Source organism: Phyllopteryx taeniolatus, chromosome 16 (assembly GCF_024500385.1).
Source record: "Phyllopteryx taeniolatus isolate TA_2022b chromosome 16, UOR_Ptae_1.2, whole genome shotgun sequence".
NCBI lineage: Eukaryota > Metazoa > Chordata > Actinopteri > Syngnathiformes > Syngnathidae > Phyllopteryx > Phyllopteryx taeniolatus.
In genome coordinates, this window is record NC_084517.1 from 7213734 (window position 1) to 7239009 (window position 25276).

The 25276-nt window shown below is 43.1% G+C and overlaps 2 protein-coding genes across 3 annotated transcripts in view; both read left to right on the forward strand.

Moving 5' to 3' along the window:
* Positions 1-706: 706 nt before the first annotated feature.
* Positions 707-15097, forward strand: coil (coilin p80). Its single transcript, XM_061748864.1, has 7 exons — positions 707-1194; positions 1918-2668; positions 6633-6719; positions 9414-9461; positions 9588-9657; positions 12679-12767; positions 13153-15097. The coding sequence occupies exons 1-7, from the start codon at positions 944-946 to the stop codon at positions 13198-13200; spliced, it is 1344 nt and encodes a 447-aa protein (XP_061604848.1). The 5' UTR covers positions 707-943; the 3' UTR covers positions 13201-15097.
* Positions 15098-15345: 248 nt separating this feature from the next.
* rab11fip4a (RAB11 family interacting protein 4 (class II) a) overlaps positions 15346-25276 on the forward strand; it is a 31099-nt gene continuing 21168 nt past the window's right edge. Inside the window, exons 1-4 of one of the 2 annotated variants that reach the window (XM_061748863.1) lie at positions 15346-15418; positions 18790-18939; positions 19151-19273; positions 19518-19652. In XM_061748863.1, coding sequence (XP_061604847.1) covers positions 18824-18939; positions 19151-19273; positions 19518-19652 — 374 coding nt within the window. In that variant the 5' untranslated portion in view covers positions 15346-15418; positions 18790-18823. Of the gene's footprint in view, positions 15419-15555; positions 16066-18789; positions 18940-19150; positions 19274-19517; positions 19653-25276 lie in introns of those variants that run through there. The other variant, XM_061748862.1, reaches the window with a different exon arrangement.

Sequence of the window (25276 nt, forward strand, 5' to 3'; positions counted from 1 at the left end):
TGTGGTTCATGCCCTCCAAGAGTGGCTATGAAAAGAAAACTATAATGTAGGCTAAGTGCGTGCCTACATGGCCGCCACAGTGGCGGGGGCATGGGAACGCAATCATTCGTTCATTCATTTCTGCACTGCTTATTCACAATAGGGTCGCGGGGATGGTGGAGCCTATCCCAGCTATCTTCGGGCGAGAGGCGGGGTACACCCTGAACTAGTCGCCAGCCAAATGCAGGGCACATAGAAACAAACATGCATTCGCACTCACATTCACACCCACGGGCAATTTAGAGTCTTCAATTAATCTACCATGCATGTTTTTGGGATGTGGGAGTAAACCGGAGTACCTGGAGAAAACCCACGCAGGCACAGGGAGAACATGCAAACTCCACATAGGCGAGGCCGGATTTGAACCCAGTTCCTCAGAACTGTGAGGCAGATGTGCTAACCAGTGTTCCAACATGCCACCCAAAGGCAATGCATTCACATTGAAAATAAGTCAGAATTTGCTAATTCTTAACCGATTTTCATTAGATTTTCTTTTTTAAAAAAAAAAAACAACAACAACCTTTACTTTAAAATAGAACACTGAATCAAAGACTCCCAAAAATATTTTTAGCCGTGAAAGGTTATTCACAGCTCCTTTGTTGTAATTGTACGACGTTGTGTGCCACCGAATGCAGCTTACTGTGCAGGCATCCTTGTTATTTCGGTTTTCTTGCCGTCCACACACGGACTGTGCTGACACTTTGCCCCCACTAGCTACGGCGACGCATCTTAAAAGAGGCGTAATCTATCTACCTTATTCATATCTATGATACAGGAGCTAGGAACCATAGATATCGTAGTCAATGCTCTATGCTCTACAGTCGGAAGGTTGCAATTAAGAGAAGTACATGACATTTAGCCATGGTCGATACTCTGTAGTAACCCAAACATAACCATTAGCGACATGGCTACGCGTTGTAGCAACCACATCCGCGTACGTTTGCACTTTGACTATCCGCCACCGGCAGTCGTGGATTGTCGCATGTGCTGGCTGCTTGTGGATTTAAACACATGTCGCATGGTGTCCGACCTGGAGAGCACCATCAGAGATAAATTTGAGTTCAGCCGTCGGAGCATTATCAGCCTCTTCATAGAGGATTGCTATCTACTCCACACGGAAAGCATTTATGTTGTACGGGATAACGACTGCCTCAGGTGAGTCGTTGATTATTATTATTAAATATTCATATTGAATTGTGTACTCCCACTAATGTATTTGCTGCTTTGTGGAAGCAGTCGGAATGACTTTAGAACGCACGGCGCAATATTGCTTTCTTAACATCTAGACTGGATATGTCTTGCAGATATCTGTAATTAAGTTGTGTCTCGTCTAAAATCAGATTTGCGATATCCGTAACTACATTCTTCCTATCGTCATTTCGCCGAGGACAAATTGCTTTACAATTTCTATTCAAGTGGATGGGGTTTCTCACGACGGATAACTACAACTCACTTGCAGATACCCGCTTGTAGAATAAGAGATATTTGCGAATTGCATTGTAGATATGGCTAACTATCTACAATTCGATTCTGACGAGTCATATTTCCAGTTCAATATATCTTTAATTCACCTCAGTTCAAGATAGCTACATGGCCCTTTTCATATATCTTTAATCAAGTTTTAACTCGGCAAGAAAAGGTATAGATATCTGTAACTGCAATTGTGACTATAATCAAAATGATATTGATGTTGATCTAGGATCAGACCTAAATCGGTATCGGCCAAACTCAAGACTGCAATATCGGTATCGGGACATCCCTAGTATTTCTTTGATCAGGTGTAACTTTTTAGGAGTATTTATTGATGTTAATGATCAACATTAAAATATTTTCACGTTGAAATGTATTGATTTGTACATGCTTTGTTGACATTTTTAGAGTGAAGGTGGACTGTGTGTCCCACCTTAATGGGCTCAGCCACCATCTAAATAAACCAAGTGAAAACTGCAAAAAGAGACAGAGACGCAACAAGGAAAAAAATAGCGGCGAAAATGTAACATGTGTGGAACCAATGGAAACAAAGAGGAAGAAAAAGGAGATTCTGCAAGGCGATACCAAAAAGACACCTGGTGTGGACACGGACAATCGAAAAAATAAACTATCAAAGAAGAAAAAGCAGAAGGTAGAGGGAAATAGTCTGACAGCTACCGACCAACCAGAATTTCTTCCCCTCCAAAATCACAAAGACCACCCAAGCTCCAAGATTAAGGATATACACCAAACAAAATCGCAGAAGACCCCTTCTTCAGATTACTGTAGTGTGCAGGATGAAGTCCCCAACAAAACAGGAACCAAAACAGACTCTTCTATCCCTGCCAAAGTGCCTCATCCCTCAAAAGTACCAAGCAGCAGTCCTGCCAAGATTTGTTCCTCCTCCTCAGATACAGGCTCCTCGGATGAGGACACCACTGTGGATCCCAAGCCTAAAAATAATGATTTACCCGACATTAGATTACGATTGAATCACAAGTCGTGTTCTAAACAATCAAACTGTGCACAGAAAAATCATTCAAGTGTGTCAGTATTCCCCCTTGACCAAATCAAAATGTCTCAGGAGTCTTGTGACATAAACAATGGGGACAAGGCAGATCTGGTTAACCTGCAGCGCACGCAACAAGAAAGTCTCAGTGTGAGTAATTACTGTAGGATGTATTATTTCCATGTGTTTCCTAGTTCAGTGGCGAAGGTTATGACTTTTTGGTTTTCATGTTCATAATGTATGTTTGTTATCAGCACAACTCAAAGTTAGCATCTACTTTCTCAAAACATTTTGGAGGTGTGGTCCATGAAGAAATACTTTTTTCGCTGACTTTAAGGATGCATATAGGCTCTTTGGATGGTAGTGATGGGGATTACGGCTCTTTTAAGCGAGTCGGTTCTTAAAGTGAAGATGAGATGGCTTCCTAAAAAATCAAATTCACACGGGATCATCAAGTCTGATGATGATAAGTAAATCGCCATCTGGGCATTCAAAAAGCCACCTCAAAATGCAGCGGCCATGTGGTGACGTCAGGGGTTGAATGCTTTCGCTCGAGGGAGTGGTGGCCGTCGCTTGTAAACAAGCATCGACGAACCCGAGAAAGACTGTGCCAGTGACTTCAGCGACGAAATCAGCGGTCTGTTGACCGCTTTGAGACATACAAGACGAACGACAATGGTCAACGTGCAGTTGAAGTTGTCGGAATCAGCGACGAGTCCGACGGCGAAGATTCCAACCAGTTCCAAAACACCGAATGATGCTATGAATACACACACACACACACACACACACACACACGTGCACAGCTAGCGTCTGCGGTCTTCGAAGTTCCCGTAGCTTCGCTGGTACGAGCTTCACATTCCTGCTGTCGCTTGAAAACTGTTGGTACTGCATCTTTTTTTTTTTTTTTTTTTTTTAAGCTTTCTCTTGTGCTGTACGCTAAAGCCAAGGGATTTTTGGAGTGCAAGTACCGTTTCGAAGCAGTCCTGAGTGAAAATGTGCACTGCACAACACTGAGTAAGCTGTAGGCTCCCAGTTGTCCGGCGTTCTCTGGACTTGTCTTGTCCATTCCCGCTTAAATTGGGGGATCCTTTGGGAATTGAAACAGGGTAACGCTCTCTCCAGTCATGTTGGAACATCCTGCCGCCACACAACGTTTGGAGATCTTAACAACAACGACTCTCTTTGCTGAAATGCTACTGCATGAGCAAGTAAACAAAGCAATTTCCTGTCATCTGCTGACGTAATGACGTAGCTGGAAGGGGCAACGTCGTCGTTCAGGGCGTCAGATTTGGGAGCGAAAAAATGACAAACAGTTGACTAATTCAATGTAATTCTGTTTCATGACAGGTCATTTACTGTATAGCAAAATAAAGCCTATATTTTGTTCGTGACAGACATATATTTGAGCTGGTCCTTCTCATCTTCCCTTTAAGGTTCAGTTCTCTTTTTTTTTTTCCCTGCTGCCAAGTGGCTCCTAAAATTTCCTTTGTTGTTGCTGAATTTAATACCAAAATAATATATTTTGTTATGTGTAAAATTAATTACTAATGTACAAAACGTACATTTTAAAATGCTAATGTATACATTTTATTATTCTTAACATGGAACAACAGACTGCTACAATAACTGCAATTCCACAAGTTTGGGGTTATTGGAAGTATCATCAATTTTGACTTAATTTATGGAATATTCGGATAATTGTCAAAAACTGGCATCGGGATATACATTGGTGTGAAAGTGTTTGCCCCCTTCCTGATTTGTTTTCCTCTTTGCACGTTTCATCCATCCATCCATCCATCCATCCATCCATTTTCTGAGCCGCTTCTCCTCACGAGGGTCGCGGGCGTGCCGGAGCCCATCCCAGCCATCATCGGGCAGGAGGCGGGGTACACCCCGAACTGGTTGCCAGCCAATCGCAGGGCACAAACAACCATTCGCACTCACAGTCACACCTACGGGCAATTTAGAGTCTCCAATGCATGCATGTTTTTGGGATGTGGGAGGAAAGCGGAGTGCCCGGAGAAAAGCCACGCAGGCACGGACGGGGAGAACATGCAAGCTCCACACAGGCGGGGCCGGGGATTGAACCCCGGTCCTCAGAACTGTGAGGCTGACGCTGTCCCCAGGCGCCCACCGTGCCGCCTCTTTGCATGTTTGTCACACTTAAATATCAACAAGATGTCTTCCGGCCAATTATGACAAGCCTTAATGTTATTTTTGCTCAGCAGTGGTTGTTGTCTCGGAACTTTACCAAGAACGCCATTTTTGCCTAGTCATTTTGTAACGGTGGGGTCATGAACACTAACCTTAACTGATGCAAGTGTGGCCTGCAGTTTTATGGATGATGTTTTGGGGTCTTTTGTGACCTCTTGGATGAGTTGTCGCTATGCTCTTGGGGTCATTTCTGTCAGCCGGCCACTCCTGGGAAGATTCACCACTTCTATGTTTTCGCCATTTGTGGATAATGCCTCTCACTGTCGTTCACTGGAGTCCCTTTTCCACACTCAGATCTCAGTGTTAAGTGTCCTTAAGCAAGATACTGATTCCTGAATCCTGATGTTGCGTCATCAGTAGGGGAATTAGGAGACGGTGTTAAAGCGGTTTGAGTACCTTGAAGGTGCAATAGAAAAACGCTCTACAAGTGAAAGCCCGTTTACATTTACTATCTTCAGTACTGGTATTTGATTGACAGTTAACAGTTGAGTCGGGCCTGACTTTCGCACAGCCGACATGCCCACAGTGTTTGAGAGCCGAGACAATTGCTTGATTGATTTATTTTTATGATTTTTAAGCCTCATTTTACATTCTTGGCAATTTTTTTTGTCATTCAAATGTGGTAGTGTAGTTGACAGCACTTATGACGTGTCAAATTTACAAGACATTTATTTTGACTTTACAGGGTTTTTAAGTTGTCAGTGATGGTGTCGTGGTACATTTTCTTGACTTTGGTACAGCCAGCATGGGTTCATTTCCCTCTCAGTGACGGTGCAAATGGTTGTCCGTGTCTGTATGTGCCCTGTGACTGACCGACTTCCTTTTTACGGAAGTCAGTTGGGATAGGCTCCAGCGCCCTGCAACCCTGAACAGGATGAGCGGTATTGAGAATGGATGGATGACTTTTCTTGATTGAACACTTCTGGAGATAATCAGGCTTGTGTGCGCTCAATGACATTGAATTTATCTTTCTAAAAAATGGGATTAGCCAAAGTTAATTCCTAATTTAACAAAGAGGAAAATGACTTCTTCACAAAGGGCCAGGTTGGTGAGGATATTTTTTTCCACACTTAAAATACTGCCATCATTTTAAAACTACATTTTGTGTTTACTTAGTGTATCTTTGTTTGCTATTTAAATTTAAATAGTAGTATTTAAAAACGTTTTTGAGTTTTGAATATTTAAGTGAGAGAAAAAGAAATGTTATCGAAAAGGGGGCAAATATGCATGCATGGCACTGTAGTAAGAATGAGTGTGGGCATTCTTGTCTGGATCCTCTTTGAAAAGTGAAGCTTTGCGATATGATCCTGTTTGGAGTGACTGTTCCCTGGGATAGGTTGCATCGAGCTAATATCCAATATAATACAGATCCAAAGCCAAATTTGTGTAGTCATCTGACGTTATTGGAGGAGGTCCGGTGAGTTTCATAGATGGCCGACACTCAACCGTCTCATTGACTTCAGTTTCACCAGCTTTTTTTCCTTGATGAACTGTCTTTCTGTCCTCAGTCATTTTGGGCTATCCAATGCGGATACTGCATGTCCTGATTCGATCCGATTTAACCACAAATTGATGGTCTTCCAATTAATTAGCCGCACTTTTCAGTGTTCACATGTAACATTTTCCGAAATAATCTCTTTATACTTAAGGGTAGCTGTTCCACTAGATCATGCTGTGAAAGCTTTTCACGCAAGCCACCATGTAGACTTCCTCAAATAGATGTGGAGGTGTTTCTCCTGATTTTCCCAGAGGAACTTTACAGATAACACATTTTTGAAACTGTCAAAGTGTTCAATCTCTCTGGGTAATATCAAGTACAGTATGTGAATGTAATATCAAAACTTATCTGTCCATGATGAAAACTATAATCTTCTGTTGTTTTCATGCATGTGTGTAGAACGGTGTTAAAAATGCTCCACAAGATTACGGTGCTATGCCCCTTCTAGCTGCCCCTCCACAAGTGGGACAGAAGATTGCATTTAAGGTAAACTTTTTTTTTTTTTTTTTTTTTTTTCATGAGCTAAATTTATGTGATTTTTATTTATTTTTTGTGTGGTAACCCTGTTTTATGTACAACTGGCAAATTTCCATCACGCTCTCTCCTGGAGGAACTGCTTTTAATTTATAATAGCATTTTTAAACCAAATAACACACACACACACACACACACACACATTTATATATATATATATGATTAAAAAACAAATGACTATAATTCCAGTACTTCAGGAAACTTCTTGCACCTGTGAACTGGTCTTCCAGCCAAGGACAATTGGACTACATTCCACAATGGCCGTTCCACCTATGTGAATCTACGCTTTTGGCAGGAAGCCCCTGCAAAGCCCAATTGTTCCAAAAAAGACATGCAGAACAGGTCACTATTTGCCAAAGAACATAGAGGCAGTTCTAAAGTGAAGGAGTCCTTTTTGTGGACTCATGAAAACTATATTGTTCTTTGTGGGTGTAGGTCAGAGGTCGGCGACCTTAAATACTTAGAGGCATTTGGAACGCCTCCCACAGAGGAAGAAAAAAACAATAAAAACAGAGCCACGAAACCCTTTTGATATCGAAAGTGAGGATAACACTGCACACACACACACACATATATATATATATATATATATATATATATACACATACATACATATATACACATACATATATATATATATATATATATATATATATACATATATAAACATACATACATATATATAAACATACATACATATATATAGGTCATTCCACTGAGGTGGTACACAATTTGTGACGTTAAGAAAAATTTAAGAACTTGAATCTTGAAAATATGTTGGTAAAATTTCTTTGAAGTCTACCAGTTAGATTTAGGGATTCATGGGATAAAAACATAAATAGTTTACTTAATATGACCATTATTTGACCAGTGGTCGCTTGTAACACCACTGACTCTACATATGAACATGGAAAGCTGTTTATTGTATGAAAACTTTTGGAATTTTTCACACAAATACTAGGGTTTGAGTAGGTTCACAAACCAATTTATGTCGAACTTGTTAATGCACCGCAAAGTATCGAGTAAAAAATGTACTTATATAAATGATAGATGTGTGTAACGTCGACTAAAAATCCTACATGGAAAACGAAGGACCTGAATACTAACGGGTATAAGTGAATGAATTCAGTGCATATTAGAACTTAATAGGACTAGTGAAATTTTCAATATCAGTTTCCTTACTTGGTATGATACCCTTCACAGTTAGACCATCAACTTGAAGCTTGAACGTTGACATGTGTCATCACTTGCCATTTTCAACTTCAGCGGCATATGGCTTTGTTAGTTGGGAGTACACACAAAATTGTTTATGAAGAACAGCATGTACATAACTTTGACTGGGCTTTGTGCCAGTCAAACACATTTCCAGTTCCACACACACACACACACACACACACACACACCATGGCATTCCAGAGTTTCAACATGTATTCCAAATACCAATCCTTTACTGAACAATACTATGATTTCCAAACGTTAACACACAGTTCTGAACACAATGGCTCTACAGAAGTCGGCGTTAGGAAACGATAATACAGCCATTTAGACCTGTGCGTTGTTTTGACACCAGCTGTCTTTGTCAGTGCCCGTGTCATGTTACAAGCACCGGTAACAATCCGCAGTGCACCGCACAACATCGACATTTTTATCAACAAAGTGAATCATATGTTTTGATCAAAGCTAGTTAAAAACATTTGACAGGAGGCCTTTATAATCGGAACCGAATCCATGTTTAATAATAAGGATGAAAGTATGCGCGTAATCATGACCGCATGCTCAACACTGCTGTGACTCGTCAAAATTAGCAGCGAGACAGCGGTGCAGTCAGGAGACGCTTCTGGAATTTCTTTGGATCGTGTCATTAGCTTGCAGCTTTTTTAGATCTTTTGTCCGACTTGATTTTGTCGGGACGGACTGTGTTTACGTCATTTCTTGATTGAACGGGTCTGGAGGTAATAAGATTTGGGTGTGATGAGTGAAAAGCTAGCAAACATTGTGTTTAGCCACAATTAATTCATGATTTCACAAGAAGGGTAATTACTTTTTACACACAGGGCTAGGTAACTTTGAATATTTATTTTCCTTAATAAATGAAATCACCACTTTAAGTTCACTATTTTTGTCTATTTACATTTGCTTGATGATCTTAAAGTGGGGAAACTATGAAAAAATTTGAGAAGAAAGCCAATACTGTATGACATTGAAGCCAAACTGAAATGATCCACATGCAGTGAGCCAAAAATGCCATCGACTTCTGTGTTCCTCGTCATTGTATCGCATGTAGAGCATGCAGTCAGCTCTCAACTTAAATTAAACAGGACTATTTCACTTCATAATGTAAACTATATATTTGTACGTAATAGCCAATTTATTTCTATTTATTTTAGGCAGTGAGATGTCATCTTAATCTTTACACATGATTGTAAACTGTCATCTCAGAGGCATGAGCGATGTTTGTTTTTACAATCGTTCTTTTAGCACATAGTATTCAACGTTCTGTTTTCTTCAGAAAGTCGTCTTAGATTTATCCATGGTTTACATAGCAGGGATTGAATAGAGCTCTGTAAATCTTGTTGTAGATATGAACAATAGGTAGATACCATTTCTTCAAGTTCCATCATTAATTATCTTCATTGATGTTCACAGTTGCTGGAACTTACTGAGAATTATACACCAGAGGTGTCGGAATACAAGGTATGCAATTTTTGTATAAATTAGAGTAAAGAATCTTAACTAACGTGTTATTTGAGGACATCCTCGTGAAATGTTTATAATTCAGTCAAAGCGAGGACTGACCAACAATGTTGCTGTTGCTTTTAGGAGGGTATGATTATGAGCTTTGACCCAATCACGAAACAGATTGAGCTGGAATTGCTTTCTGCTTCACAAGGTAAGGCTCACTTCACCGCACACACGAAATCAACAGCATCATGTCATTTTCCGCCTGTCTTGGCTTATATAATAAATCTGTCTGACTGCCTGACAAATAGAGAGACGACGACACTTGTACTGATTGGTCACATTCAGAGCAGGCTGGGGTTTATTTTCTTTGTCCCCCCCCCACCCCAAAAAAAATCCATCCATCCATTTTCTACCGCTTATCCGAGGTCGGGTCACGGGGGCAGGAGCTTTAGCGGGGACGCCCAGACTTCCCTCTCCCCAGCCACTACTTCATCCAGCTCTTCCGGGGGGGGGGGGGGGGGTCCCGAGGCGTTCCCAGGCCAGCCGAAGGACGCGGCCCCCTGGGGTCTCCTCCCAGTGGGACATGCCCGCCACACCTCACCAGGGAGGCATCCGAATCAGATGCCCCAGCCACCTCATCTGGCTCCTCTCGATGTGGAGGAGCAGCGACTCTACTCTGAGCTCCTCTCGGATGACTGAGCTTCTCGCACTGTCTCTAAGGGAGAGCCCGGACACCCTGCGGAGGAAACTCATTTCGGCCGCTTGTATCCGGGATCTCGTTCTTTGGGTCACGACCCACAGCTCGTGAACATAGGTGAGGGTAGGAACGTAGATCGAACGGTAAATTGAGAGCTTCGCCTTTCGGCTTAGCTCCTTCTTTACCACAACGGACCGATACAAAGTCCGCATCACTGCAGACGCTGCATCGATCCGCCTGTCGATCTCCCGTTCCATTCTTCCCTCACTCATGAACAAGACCCCGAGTCAGTCATGCAACAAAATTAGACTGAGGAATAGGAATCATGGTCATCATTTAAGTCGTCGTTGTCATCGTTATAGAGAAGTGATGGACTCGAAGAAGAAAAGGAAAGAAAACAATGATCTTTGTCCAGCTGTACTCAACTTCTCAAAAAACAGCTAGTAGTCACAAAATGGCTGGGAACAGCGAGTATGCACAACATGGCCGAAAACCAGCTAGTAGTCACAACATGGCCAGAACAATAAAACAATAAAACATGTGAAGGTTGTATAAAACTAATAGAAGTAAGATTTGATGCGCTGTGGCATTGAGGCAGTCAGCCTGTGGCCTTGCCTGGGAGTTGTGGAAGCCCAGATTTTCTTGATGTTTGCTGTCAGTTCTTCTTTGTTTTTGGGTCTGGCACCCCTCATTTTCCTCTTGATAATATCCCATAGATTCTCAATGGGGTTTACATCCGGCGAGTTGGCTGGCCAGTCAAGCACTGTGATGGCATGGGCATCAAACCAGGTTTTGGTGCTTCTGGCGGTGGGGAGGTGCCAGGTCCCGCTGGAAGATGAAATCTGCATCTCCGTACAGATCCTCAGCAGAAGGAATCATGAAGTCCTCTAAAACATTCTGGTAGACTGTTGCGGTGACCTTGGATTTAAAGAAAGCAGAGTTTGCCAACACCTGCACTGGACATTGCACCCCAAAATATGACTGACTGTCGATATTTCACACTGGAGCTCAAGCAGCTTGGGTTCTTTTCTTCACCAGTCTTCCTCCAAACCCTTGGACCTTGATTCCTGAATGAAAGGCGCAATTTACTTTCATCGGAAAAGAGGACCATGGACCACTGGCCCAAAAGTCCAATCCTTCTTCTCCTTGGCCAAGTTGAGACGCTTCCTACGTTGGCTCAGGCTCAGAAGCGGCTTGACCCGAGGAACCCGACAGTTGTGGCCCATCTCCCGGATGCGTCTGTATGTGGTGGTTTTTGAAGCTGTGACTCCCGCCTCATTCCACTCTGATAATCCGCTGAAGCCCACGGTCATCTCTTTTGCTGGTGCATCTTCTCCTGCCACATTTGGTCCTTCCGCTAAACTTTCCGTTGATATGCTTTGACACAGCATACTGTGAACAGCCAGCCTCCTTGGCTATGAACCTTTGTGGCTTACCCATCCTATGGAGGGTATCAAAGATGGTCTTCTGGCCACTTGTCAAGTCTGCAGTCTTCCCCATATTGAACCAAACTGAAGCAATTTAATGACCCCTGTGGAAACCTGTGCAGGTGCTTTGAGTTTAGTAGATGATGAGTGTGTGACACTCAGTTTAAAACGTTTATGGCCTGCAAAATTGGGGATGGTTTCTTCACAGTATTCAGATTTTTTGAATTCCTGATTTTGTGGGTTTTATAAGCTGGAAGGCCAAATTTTGTAAAAAAGTAAATACTTGAAATAGGTTTAAATTGTGGGCCCTGAATCTATAATCTATGAAAGTTTAAGTTTTTGAATGGAATATGGAAATAAACTTTTACATTATATTCAAATGTTTTGGAAAGTGTGTGTGTGTGTGTGTGTGTGTGGGGGGGGGGTTAGGGTTAACCCTAACCGCACACGCAGTGGGTACGGAACGTATTCAGACCCCCATTTGCTAAAACACATACACACATCACCTCATATTGACAGAAAAAAACGGAATTGTTGCAATTTTTGCAGATTTATAAAAAAAAAAAGCAAAACTGAAATTTCACACAACCACAAGTATTCACACCCTTTGTTCAGTATTTGAAGCCCCCTTTTGAGCTAATACAGCCTTGAGAGTTTTTCACACCTGGATTTGGGGATCATCTGCCATTTCTCCTGGCAGATGCTCTCCAGTTCTGTCAGGTTGGATCGTGAACGTTGGTGGACAGCCATTTTTAGCTCTTCCCAGAGATTGTCTTGTTGGAAGGTGAACCTTCGGCCCAGTCTGAGGTCCTGAGCACTCTGGAGAAGGTTTTCGTCCAGGATATTCATTCCAGTACTTGGCAGCATTCATCTTTCCTTCGATTGCCACCGGTCGTCCTGTCCCTGCAGCTGAAAAACACGCCCACAGCATGATGCTCCCACCGCCATGCTTCACTGTTGCGACTGTATTGGACAGGTGATTGAAGGGGGTCCGAATACTTTCCATACCCGCTGTATTTATTTTATATAAACAAAACATGAGACAAAATAATTTGAACTGAAACTTTCAGGTAAAATGTTTAGACATCTTATGTTCCTTTACCAGCCCCTTTTGAGCCTGGCAAGTTTGACCTGGTGTATCAGAACTCAGACGGATCCGAGATTGTGGAGTATGCTGTGTCCAGAGGATCCAAGGTAATCCTAAACATAAACTGTATACCGTATAAAGACATTTCTAAAAAATAGTAATTTGTAACGTGTTGGACAAAATGTCCCACGTTTTTCTTTTAACTTGATCTTATGAAAGCAACAATAACAAATTGGAAAAATCAAAGTAAGTCAAGTCCTGTAGTATTTATTCTGTGAATTTTATTTGATAGGGTTTGGAACAGCCCGATACAATTTCTCAATATCACAAATATTTTGGTTTTTGTAGCTGAGAAAAAGAAAAGAATCCCAATGTGCAACCAAGGGTTGACAATGTACTGTATTTCTAGGTCTACTTAACATAATTGCAATAGGATGTATCTTCTTTTTCGTGTGTAACATTTGAAGTCATGTGTTTACGGTATGCCCACAGGTAACAGAGCAGTGGGACTCTCTACTGGAACCAAGGCTTATTATTTAAGTCAGTGCACAATTGTATCCTCACTCTATTTGACCAGACACATTAGGTTTCACTGTAATTATGCGAAAATGTTTTGTCCCTCTTTTTATGTAAGCACCTGATCTTTATGGGACACTAACAAATCCATTTTTAATACGTTTTCTACATGTTCTTCAAAATGTGGATCAGACTCCATATATTGCCTTTCACTTCCCTATGATGGTGTCCAGATCTCGGACGTTAGAGTTTTTGGTGAGATTAAAACACTGCAGTCATTTTTTGCCTTATCTGGTCTTTGCTACAACACAAGTGATCATTATCTATTATTGTGGTACTTTGGATAGCATATCCGGAATATAAGAATATATCATAATTTAGTTTGAGTTTATTCAAGATTCCTGCTCACAGTGAACACTGAATTGGAGCAAGAATCAAATTTTAAGAATTGGCTTGTCATTACTCATATAGTATATTTTCATGAAGACTTTGTGATTCCTAAAATGACACCAAAGGCACTTCATAGTGATATTGACACATATTAGGGAATCACCGCTCCTGGAGGATGATCATATACATTTTTAATTTTGGAGAAAAATGAAAATAACGGGTGTGCCACAAAAAAAAAACACTGGTGGAGAGGCAAGAAAACATTGTAGTCATCACCTAACATCGACATCAGATTGAATTTGCAAATTAGTCAGCAGTTAAATAAGAGCGATCACACCTTGGAGAGCTGATGCACCAAGTGGATTGACAACACGAGATGTCCGAACGAAGGATAGAACATCTTCAAGAAGGTAAAAACATTACAGAATGTTGCGAAATAGGTTGTTTTTTCCCTGTGAGCAGTGTCTAAAATCCGGGAGGTTGTAAAAGTGAAGCGTCCTGGTTGACCAAGGAAGACTTCAAAGCGTCAAGATAGAAACTGGAAGCAATATCTCTTGAAAATAGAACATGCACAACAAAACAAATGAGGTACAAATGGGCGTAAACTGGAGCCAACGTCTGTCACCGAACGGTAAGGGAATGGGATTTACATTGAGAAAAGCCAAACGAAAGCCATCCATGACACATACACAGAAATAAACGAGGCTACAACAGTGGGCAATAGAAAAGCAATCATCAAATGTGGATGACTGGATGAAAGGGATTCCGTGATGACTCTGCATTGGGTAAGGTGATGATGCTGGAACCTTTGTTTGGTGCTGTTCCAATGACATTTATGAAGATGGCTGCCTGAAGAAACCATGCAAATAGCCACAGTCACTGATGGAATGGGGCTGCATGTCAGATAAAGGCACAGGGGAGAGGGCGGTCATTACATCTTTCATGAATGCACACGTTTACATCGAGAATTTGGACACTTCTGATTCCATTGATCAAAAGGATGTTTGGCAATGCCATTGGGTTTCAAGATGATAATGCAGAGAGCAAAAAAAAACTTCCTTCACGAAAGACAATGTCAAAGCCTGCAAATAGTCCAGATCTCAATCCAATTGAAATGGTGTAGTGGAAATGAAAGAAATGACAATGACAAGGCTCCCAACCTGCAAAGCTGAGCTGGTGACAGCAATCAGAGGAAGTTTGAGCCAGACTGATGAAGAATACGCTTGGTGACTGACTGATGAAGTCCTTGCCTCGGAGGCTGCAAGCTGTTATAAAAGCAGGAGGTGGTGCAAGGAAGTACTAGTAGTGCAGTGTGTAGTGTTTTTGTTTTTTTGTGTTTTTTTTTTTGGGGGGGGGGGGGTTTGTTTTTCGTTTCCATTTTTTTTCCTCAGAATTGAACGATTCCATATTTCCTTCCTGGACTTTTTCCTGGAATTGTGACTTACTAAATGTTTCTTTCTTGCTGTTTTTGTTTTGTTTTTTAAGCTAGAAGGGTGGTATTTTGAATAAAATTTGTTTTGTGGAACATCCACGATTAACCTTTTTTTTCTCCCAAAATTAAACATTTAAATCAGGGTCACCAAACTTTTTGAAACGGAGAGCTACTGTACTTAGTAGGGCTACCAGTTTGATACACACTTCTGAAATAACAAATGTGCACAAAATATTTGGGGGTAAATCAGCACAACGGCATTCTATAGCTTGTCGCCATGAATGCTTTGGTTTGTACACGTAAAAAAAAAAGTGACCTTTGAACTACTAGTTAAAAAAAAAAAAGTCATTTCCTGAGTTACACCGATACAGGTGAGGTATGATTTAAAGAAGAGCAAAAAAATAAAGATCCATCTCACTGGTAAGTGGTTGTATCTTTTTAATTTGATATGCACATATTTGGAGAATAATGAGCATCTTGTCCACGCCAATTTACTAAAATGCACAGAATCGCTGCCATGCAATTGGCAGAAATGATCAGGGTCATGAGTGGGGCTATTGAGAAATGTATTAATGATATGAAAAGAACTAATATTGCTTGTAAAATGTTAAATGGGTCTATCTGAAATGACGATTGGCTACTATTCCTATAATATACTAAAATCCATCCATCCATCCATTATGTTGAGTTAAAATTAAAAGACGAAATTATCCAATGCGCAACACGCAGATACGCTGCAACTTTCAGTGAGCCAGAACAAATGCATTCATGTGGCGCCCAGGGGATTCCATCCACTTGCAGGTGTGCTGTATTTGACGCGTCGTCGTTCTATTAACCGTACAATCCCATCAGCTTTTCCCGTAGCATTTCAGCGGTATCATTTGCTTCGACGCGATTGGCGGAGTCGGATGGAGTTGCTATTTGTGCAGTCGATTTGATGAAGAAACGCACGCACGGAAGGACATTTCGTTGGCGACCGGCAGCTCATTGCTGCGTCTGCGAAAGCTGCAGAAGGCTTCCGAAGCGCGTTGGACATGCATGATATTCAATTCGGCCAAGGAGACGAGGTAAGATGCTCGGTGCGCGCGCGGTGAAGGATTCAAAATGGTTCCTGAATGGCGGTACACAGCCAACGTTATCGACAGATCATTTCTGAAACGCTGTCTTTCAAATGATGATCAGGCGCTTTTCACGGCTTGCATCTCAATCAGACAACATGTAAAAGACACCCACGGCTGATGACAAACATTATTTTTGATTGGAGCCCAACAATTTCTACAGTTGTCGTCCGCGCTCATAAACATGAACAATATTGTATTTTTCACCTTCATGTTTTGCATTCGAGTACTAGCTGCATTTGTAGCGATAGGCCTACTGCTTGTGAGCAGTCCTATGATTTAAAGTTTAAATTATTCAGTAAGTTTAATGTAAATATTTAAAGTTTTATTATGTTATAGAGGTGATGGGATCCATCCGCAGGTCTGTAAGAATATTGGATTTATTTAGATGGCTAAATTAGAGAACACCTCAAATGGATAAATGGTTATTTAGAGGTAAAGTAAAAATGTTTTAAAAAACATGGTGTATTTGGGGAATAACAATTTAGTTGCTAATAGAATGCGGTTATTAAGACCAGGTTCATTGCTCATTTAAACAGAAACTCCTGCATTAATTACAACCCCCAATTCCAATGAAGTTGGGATGTTGTGTTAAACAAATAAAAACAGAATACAATGATTTGCAAATCATGTTCAACCTATGATTAATTGAATACACTACAAAGACAAGATGTTCAAACTGATAAAAATTATCGTTTTTAGCAAATAATCATTAACTTAAGAGTTTTATGGCTGCAACACGTTCCAAAAAAGCTGGGACAGGGTCATGTTTACCACTGTGTTACATCACTTTTTCTTTTAACAACATTCAATAAACGTTTGGGAACTGAGGACACTCATTGTTGAAGCTTTGTAGGTGGAATTCTTTCCCATTTTTACTTGATGTACAGCTTCAGCTGTTCAACAGTCCGGGGTCTCCGTTGTCGTCTTTTACGCTTCATAATGCGCCACACGTTTTCAATGGGAGACAGGTCTGGACTGCAGCCAGGCCAGTCTAGTACCCGCACTCCTTTACTACGAAGCCACGCTGTTGTAACACGTGCAGAATATTGTTTGGCATTGTCTTGCTGAAATAAGCAGGGGCGGCCATGAAAAAGACGTTGCTTGGATGGCAGCATATGTTGCTCCAAAACCTGTATGTACCTTTCAGCATTAATGGTGCCCTCACAGATGTGTAAGTTACCCATACCATTGGCACTAACACAGCCCCATACCATCACAGATGCTGGCTTTTGAACTTTGCGTCCATAACAGTCCGGGTGGTTCTTTTCCTCTTTGGCCCGGAGGACACGCCGTCCACAATTTCCAAAAACAATTTGAAATGTGGACTCGTCGGACCACAGAACACTTTTCCACTTTGCATCGGTTCATCTTAGATGAGCTCGGGCCCAGAGAAGCTGGCGGCGTTTATGGGTGTTGTTTATAAATGGCTTTTGCTTTGCATAGTAGAGTTTCAAGTTGCACTTACGGATGTAGCGCCAAACTGTATTTACTGACATTGGTTTTCTGAAGTGTTCCTGAGCCCATGCGGCGATATCCTTTACACATCGATGTCGGTTTTTGATGCAGTGCCGCCTGAGGGATCGAAGTTCACGGGCATTCAATGTCGGTTTTCGGCCTTGCCGCTTACATGCAGTGATTTCTCCAGATTCTCTGAACCTTTTGATGATATTATGGACCGTAGATGATGAAATCCCTCAATTCCTTGCAATTGTACGTTGAGGAACATTGTCCTTAAACTGTTGGACTATTTTCTCACGCACTTGTTCACAAAGAGGTGAACCTCGCCCCATATTTGCTTGTGAATGACTGAGCAATTCAGGGAAGCTCCTTTTATACCCAATCATGGCACCCACCTGTTCCCAATTAGCCTGTTCACCTGCAGGATGTTCCAAACACGTGTTTGATGAGCATTTCTAAACTTTCTCAGTCTTTGTTGCCACCTGTCCCAGCTTGTTTGGAACGTATTGCAGCCATAAAATTCCAAGTTCATGATTATTTGCTAAAAACAATAATTTTTATCAGTTTGAACATTAAATATATTCTCTTTGTAGTGTATTCAATAAAATATCTGTTGAACATGATTTGCAAATAATTGTATTCTGTTTTTATTTATGTTTAACACAACGTCCCAACTTCATTGGAATTGTGGTTGTAAGTAGGTTGTTAATTTGAGTGTATCCCCGCATACTTTTGGTTTGGCACCTGCGGATTCTCCAATCCACAAATATTTTACAAAAAAAAAAAAATTATTCTCTCAATTATTTTCCCCAATTTCTTTTTCCGTTGTTGTTTTTGGGGGGAACCAATTCCGCAAAGGTTATTGGTGGTTTACCCCCGTTTATTCAATATTTTTGGGGGGTTAAGGAAATAATAATAATTTTTTTAAACAACCATTATTATTATTTTTTTTAACAACCACATCATTTGGGGGGGCTTAATAATATTTTAAGAGGGCTGAAGCCCCCCTACAATAGACGTAATGATGCCCCTGGTCTGCATGGATGCATTGTAAGTCTATGTAATATATATATAATTGTCTATATATACTGCTCCTGCTCGCTGTTGCATGCAGTACATTGTATTTTCACACTTCTCAAGACGGTAGGTAGGTAGATGTGCATTAATTTGTTTTTACTCTAATATTGATGTGTCTTTCTTTTTGTACAATAGAGAGGCAAAGCTGGACCTTCCTGTTACTTTGTGCATGCATCCTTATCCAGAAAACAGCGTGCGTGATAAGGAATATGAGCCGTGTGAGATGGAAAGCTGTACTGAAAATGTCAACGTTTCTGACTTCCGGGACACTATTTGGCAAAACCGGTCAGTTACAGTATAACATTTGAAAGGAACAGAAATACTGAATGAGGGAATATAAACATTTATTTGCTGTCTTTTTCACTTGTACTTGATTGAGAAATCTCTCAGTAGTGATGTTCCTTGCCAATCATTAATGACTTCTTTGTTTACATCATGCTTTGCAGTGCTAGCAAAACAAACTTAGTTGTCTAACTTGTGCAACTCTCATCGCCAGGGAGGATAAATTTGAAGACTATGGTGAAGGGAAGGATGTGGATTACTCTCCAAGCAGCCCAAGCCATGAAAATTACTCCAAAGCAAAATGCTTCTCAAATTTAGGATCCTCCCTTCCATCGAGGTTGGTGTTTAAAATGAAGACATTTAGAGTAGAGGGCTCAACAAATGGTGTCAGTTATTAATCAGTTATTTGCCAAAAACCTTCAAGAACCACAATATGAATGTGAGTAATTATTATTAAACAGTGGTACCTTGACATAGTGAACATCTATTTGTACACTAAGTACTTTCTTTGATTGACCAATGATGTTTTCACAGTGTGGATACTTTTTTTTTTAATTTTTTTTTAATCTCTGTAACCACAGTGCAGGACACACAACTCACAAAATGCGGCAACTGTATACCAGTGAACTGCTGGATATCAACTGTTCTCAGTGCTGCAAGAAAGTGAATCTGCTCAATGATTTGGATGCTCGCCTTCGAAACATCAAGGGAAGCAGGTTAAGTATATGCACACAAAACATACAAGCACAGATCCAAGGATCAGACAATGTAATCTGAAGGAGGTTACCGACTGTAAGGTAGTGGTAGGGGAGAGTGTGGCTAGACAGCATAGGACGGTGGTGTATAAGATGACTGGTGGTGGGGAGGAAGATTAAGAAGAGAAAGGAAGAGCAGAGAACCATGTGGTGGAAGCTGAGAAAGGAAGAGTGTTGTGTGGCTTTTCTGGAAGAGGTTAGACAGGCTCTCGGTGGACAGGAGGAGCTTCCAGAAGACGGGACCACTACAGCCAAGGTGATCAGAGAGACAGGCAGGAGAGTTCTTTGTGTATCTTCTGGCAGGAAAGGAGAGAAGGAGACTTGGTGGTGGAAGCTCACGGTACAGGAAATCATACAAGGAAAGAGGTTAGCTAAGAAGAAGTGTGACACTGAGAGGACCGAGGAGAGGGGAAAGGAAAAGGTTGAAATGTGACGTAGGGCAAAGGTAGAGTTGGTCCTGATGACATTCCTGTGGAGGTATGGAAGCATCTACGAGAGGTGGCTGTGGAGTTTTTGACCAGCTTGTTCAACAGAATTCTAACAGTTGAGAAAATGCCTGAGGAATGGAGGAAAAGTGTGCTGGTGCCCATTTTTAAGAACAATGGTGATGTGCAGAGCTGTGCGAACTATCGAGGAATAAAGTTGATGAGCCACACAATGAAGTTATGGGAAAGAGTAGTGGAGGATAGACTCAGGAGAGAAGTGAGTATTTGCGAAACCAACAGTATGGTTTCATGCCCAGAAAGAGTACCACAGATGCATTATTTGCCTTGAGGATATGGATAGAAAAGGACAGAGAAGGTCAGAAGGAGCTACATTATGTCGTTGGTGATCTAGAGAAAGCCTATGACAGAGTACCCAGAGAGGAACTGTGGTACTGCATGCGGAAGTCTGGAGTGGCAGAAAAGTATGTTAGAATAATACAGGACTTGTATGAGGTCAGCAGAACAGTGGTGAGGTGTGCTGTAGGTGTGACAGAGGAGTTTAAGTTGGAGGTGGGACTGCATCAGGGATCAGCCCTGAGCCCCTTACTGTTTGCAGTGGTGATGGATAGGCTGACAGATGACGTTAAACTGGAATCTTCGTGGACCAAGATGTTTGCAGATGACGTGATCTGCAGTGAAAGCAGGGAGCAGGTGGAGGAACAGTTAGAAAGATTGAGGCATGCACTGGAAAGGAGAGGAATGAAGATTAGCCGAAGTAAGACAGCGTATATGTGGATGAATAAGAGGGGTGAAAGGGGGAGAGTGAGGCTACAGGGAGAAGAGATAGCAAGAGTGGAGGACTTTAAATACTTGGGGGTCAACAGTCCAGAGCAATGGTGAGTGTGGTAAGGAAGTGAAGAAACAGGTCCAAGCAGGTTGGAATGGGTGGAGGAAGGTGTCAGGTGTGTTATGTGACAGAAGAGTCTCTTCTGGGACGAAGGGCAAAGTTTATAAAACAGTGGTGAGGCCGGCCATGATGGACGGACTAGAGACCGTTGCACTGAAGAGACAACAGGAAGCAGAGCTAGAGGTGGCGGATATGAAGATGATGAGGTTTGCCCTCAGAGTGACCAGGTTGGATAAAATTAGAAATGAGCTCATCAGAGGGACAGCCAAGGTTATATGTTTTGGAGACAAAGTTCGAGAGAGCAGACTTCGATGGTTTGGACACATACAGAGGAGAGAGAGTGATTATTTTGGTAGAAGAAGGATGAGGATGGTGCTGCCAGGCAAGAGAGCTAGAGGAAGACCAAAGAGAAGATTGATGGATGTCGTGTGGGAAGACATGGGGGCAGCTGGTGTTAGAGAGGAGGATGCAGGAGATAGGCTTAGATGGAAAAGGATGACACACTGTGGAGATCTCTAACGGGACAAGCCGAAAGGAAAAGAAGAAGTAGTCCTCCTTCATCCCTTGGGCCTTCATCCCAGTGGGAATTTCCCAGAACAACTCACCAGGGATGCATTCAGGAGGCATCCTAACCAGATATTCGAGCCACCTTAATGGCCTCTCTCAATGTGAAGGAGTAGCAGTTCTAGTCTGAGCCCCTCCTCGATGACTGAGCTTCTCACCCTATCTCTAAGGGAGAGCCAGGACACCCAGCTTTGGAATTCATTTCATCCGCTTGTATCCGTAATCTTGTTCTTTTGGTTATTGCAGCAGCTCCTGACATTAGTTGATGGTGGGAACGTAGATGGACTGGTAAATTTCTTCACCACGACAGACTGGTGCAGCGTCACTGCAGATGCTGCACTGAGTGTCGATCTCCCGCTACATTCTTCCCTCACTTAAGAACAAAACCAAAAGATACTTGAACTCTTCCACTTGGGAAAGAATCTCATCGCTAACCTAGAAAGGGCACGTCACCCTTTTCTGACTGGGGTCCATGGCCTCACACGTGGCTGCAAACCAGTCAAGCAAGAGTTTAAAATTGTGGCATCATCTCCAAAAGAGACCACGAAACCGGACTCCCTCAACACCTCAGCAGCACCTATAAATTCTGTTGTGAAAGGTTGGACGCTGAATCAGTGATAAAGGGTAGCCTTGGCGGAGTCCAAACCTCACCAGAAACAAGTCGGACTTAATGTTGCAATTCAAACCAAAATCTGACCTCAGTTGTATAGGGATCAAACTGCCTGTTTCAGGGGCTCCGGTACACCATACACCCAGAGCACACTCCACAGGACTCACCGTCGTCGTTGCGAACGGCCATGCACCCACCAAGACCCTGTAAAGATTTAAAGCTGTTCCATGGCTATGAGAAAAAACACACTGCTCCTCCTGAATCTGAGGTTCGACGTTGACACTGTTCCCTTCTATCCAGAACAGTTGAATGGAAGACTTTATCAGGGAGTGTGATCCTGTAGTGGGAACACACAATCCAGTCCCCTTTCTTAGAAAGGGGGACCACCACCCCACCTGCCAATCCAGAGATGGTGTTCCTGATGTCCAAGTATTGTTACAGATGCATGTCAACAAACATCCAGAGCCTTTAAGAACTTCAACGGGAGCTCATCCACACCAGGGGCCCTTCCACCGAGGAACCTTTTAACCAGTTCAACAACCTCAACCCCGGAGATACAGTAGGAGAGCCCACCTCAGAGGCCTCGGGCCCTGCTTTCTTAGGGGTCTGCGTGGAATTGAAGAGGTCTTTGAAGTACTCCACCGACTCACAACGCACTGAGTCAAAGTAAAGAGCCCCCCCCCATACCTACTACTGTATACACAATGTTAATGGCGCATTGCTTCTCCCTCTTGAGCCATTGTTTGCTGTATCAGAAATTCCTCGAAGCCGTCCAGAAATCTTTCTCCATGGCTTCACCAAACCCCTCCCATGCCTGTGTTTTTGCCTCAGTAACCACCAAAACTGAATTCCGCCTGGCCTGCCTTTACCCATCAGCAGCTTCATGGCAACGCACGCCAAAATGGCCCAATATGACAACTTCAGCTTCATGCATTCCACACTGTTGGTGTCCACGTCAGCAATAGACATGGCTCGCTCAACAGTCCCGACCTCCAGTGAACCTCAGCCACCAGCATACCCACTCGATCGCTCCCTTATTCCAGAAGAGTACCATGATCTCTCCCCGGTCTTACGCAAGGATTTGGCCATCTCTCTTCCCCCCCCCCCCCCACCGCCCTTATGATTGCGCCATTGCCCTCCTTCCTGGAGCCCCTCTAGTTGCCTCTTCAAACTATCACGCCCTGAAAAGATCGCCATTGAGAACTATATCCTTGACTCCCTAGCTTCTGGACTCATCCGGCCCTCCTCTTACCTCCGGGGGCTGGCATCCCCATCTTTTCCCGCTCACTGGAAGAACATCGACAACATGTCCACCAAGCGCTTCAGCGACTTCTTGAGAACTGCCTTTTTTTTTTTTTAAACCCGAAAAGTGTAAATTCCACCTCCCCTCTGTACACTTTCTGGGATACATCATTGCCAAGGGACAATTACAACCAAACCCGGCTAAAATCCAGGCAGTCGTCAACTGGCCCATTCCCTCCACCTGCAAGGAGCTGCAACATTTCCTGGATTTCACGAACTTCTACCGCAGGTTCATTCGCGACATTAGCAAAGTGGCCCTTCCCCTCACCAGTCTCACCACTACCAACTCCCCGTTTCATTGGACACCTGCTGTTTCCCAATACTTCAACCACCTTAAAGAACTGTTTACCAGTGCCCCTATCCTGAAACACCCTGATCCCTCCCTCCAGTTCGTGGTAGAATTTGACACCTCGGACACTGGAGCTGGGCCAGTCCTCTCTCAATGGGACCTCAAGACCCAGAAACTACACTGGGATACAAGGTACACTGGGATACAAGGTGGGTCCGATGGTGTGGCTCTCCTCCCATGACCTCCCTCTCCAAACTGAATTATATAAACTCACATCACGCTTCATTGGGCCCTTTCCTCTCTCCACCAGTGTTCTTAGCCCTCCGGCCGTACCCCCCGCCCCCGCAAGTCATCGACAACCATCCCACCTTCACTGTGTCACGCATCATATATGTGCGGCCACAGGGTCAGGGATATCAGTTCCTAGTGGACTGGGAGGGTTATGGTTCGGAGGAGCATTCCTAGGGGTGGTACTGTCATGATCTTTGCCCTGGAGTTCCTCTGCGGAGCATGGGTGGTGCTTTTTGCCTCTTCTTTCCATCTCTTTCCAGCATTAATTACCTCCTCGCCTGCACACCTGGTTCCAATCAGCACTAATCACTGGCTGCACTTAAGCCTGCCACTTCCAGTGTTCCAGCACCAGAGTATTCTCGCTCCTATTCAGTACAACAGCCGACGCATTGCTCATGATAGTAAGAAAAGATTCTCTGATACCAGTGCTCGTACTTCCTCCCTGTTGTTCCTCCTCCTCCAGTGCCCTCCTGTGTCTCCTGCCATGACGCTCGCTCGAGCCGCATTGCCAAGTTCCCTCACCTCACGCTCCAATCTCCCGCATGCTCCCTACTCCTCGGGACCACTATCAAGCCTTTGCATTCTTGAGCTTGCGTTTCTCCCAAATAAACCCCTTCCAACTGCTTCCTCAGTCTCAGTCTGCGTTTGGGTCCAGTCCAATACCGCTTGGTACAAACCGTGACATAGGTGTGTGACATGTATGGGCATAAACTGGAGCCAGAACTTATCTCCCTAGGCGAAGAGGCACCGAGTCAGGAAGCAATAAGTATCTCCACACCTGCTCGGCACCTCTCACCAATGGCAACTCCAAAGTGGAAGAGAGTCCAGCCCCTCTCAAGAGGACTTATTTCGGAGCCCAAGCTGTGTGTCGAGGCAAGCCCGCCTATATTAAGCCGACCTTGCACATAAACCCAGGTTCCTTCCATGCCTTAGAGATGACGTGGACAGACCCCCAAGGTCCCTGCCTTTGCCCACCGCCCAGCTTACATTACACCTGACACCCTTGGCCACTCCCACAGGTGGTCAGCCCATGGGAAGAGAGAGACATTTCCTCTTCAGGCCTTGCTCCGCTGGCCGCTAGGTGATCTCTATTGAGCCCGATCTCCAGACCTGGCTCCAGAAGCAGATCTGGGTGACTTGCATCCAGGCAAGGGTAAACGAGGTCCATGCATTGTTGTCATAGGATGTCCTGAGCCA